This window comes from Eurypyga helias, unplaced genomic scaffold, assembly GCF_000690775.1.
Source record: "Eurypyga helias isolate BGI_N326 unplaced genomic scaffold, ASM69077v1 scaffold35825, whole genome shotgun sequence".
In the NCBI taxonomy this organism is placed as follows: domain Eukaryota; kingdom Metazoa; phylum Chordata; class Aves; order Eurypygiformes; family Eurypygidae; genus Eurypyga; species Eurypyga helias.
This window is the reverse complement of record NW_010252697.1, coordinates 1-225: the sequence shown is the minus strand read 5'-3', so window position 1 is coordinate 225 and position 225 is coordinate 1. Positions and strand designations below refer to the sequence as shown.

The 225-nt window shown below is 66.7% G+C and overlaps 1 protein-coding gene across 1 annotated transcript; it reads right to left on the bottom strand.

Moving 5' to 3' along the window:
- Positions 1-62: 62 nt before the first annotated feature.
- On the bottom strand, positions 63-203 carry LOC104510266 (protein S100-A1-like; the record flags this gene model as incomplete). The annotated part of the gene is made up of 1 exon (XM_010152451.1): positions 63-203. A coding segment is annotated over exon 1 (141 nt), but the record flags the coding sequence as incomplete, so codon positions are not given.
- Between the last annotated feature and the right edge of the window lie 22 nt (positions 204-225).

Below are 225 nucleotides of genomic sequence, written 5' to 3'. Positions count from 1 at the left end.
TGCTGCCCCACGGCGGGGAGGATAAGGGGCACCCCCCGCGCCCCGGCACGGCCGGTCCCTACCTCCAGGAAGCAGCCCAGCTCACTCTGCAGCAGCTCCTTCAGCTCCTTCTTGCTCAGCTTGTACTTGTCCCCCTCTTTGCCCGAGTAGTGGTGGAAGACGTTGATGAGCGTCTCCATGGCCCCTTCCAGCTGCGACGCCATGCCTCCGGCTGCGGAGAGGGCC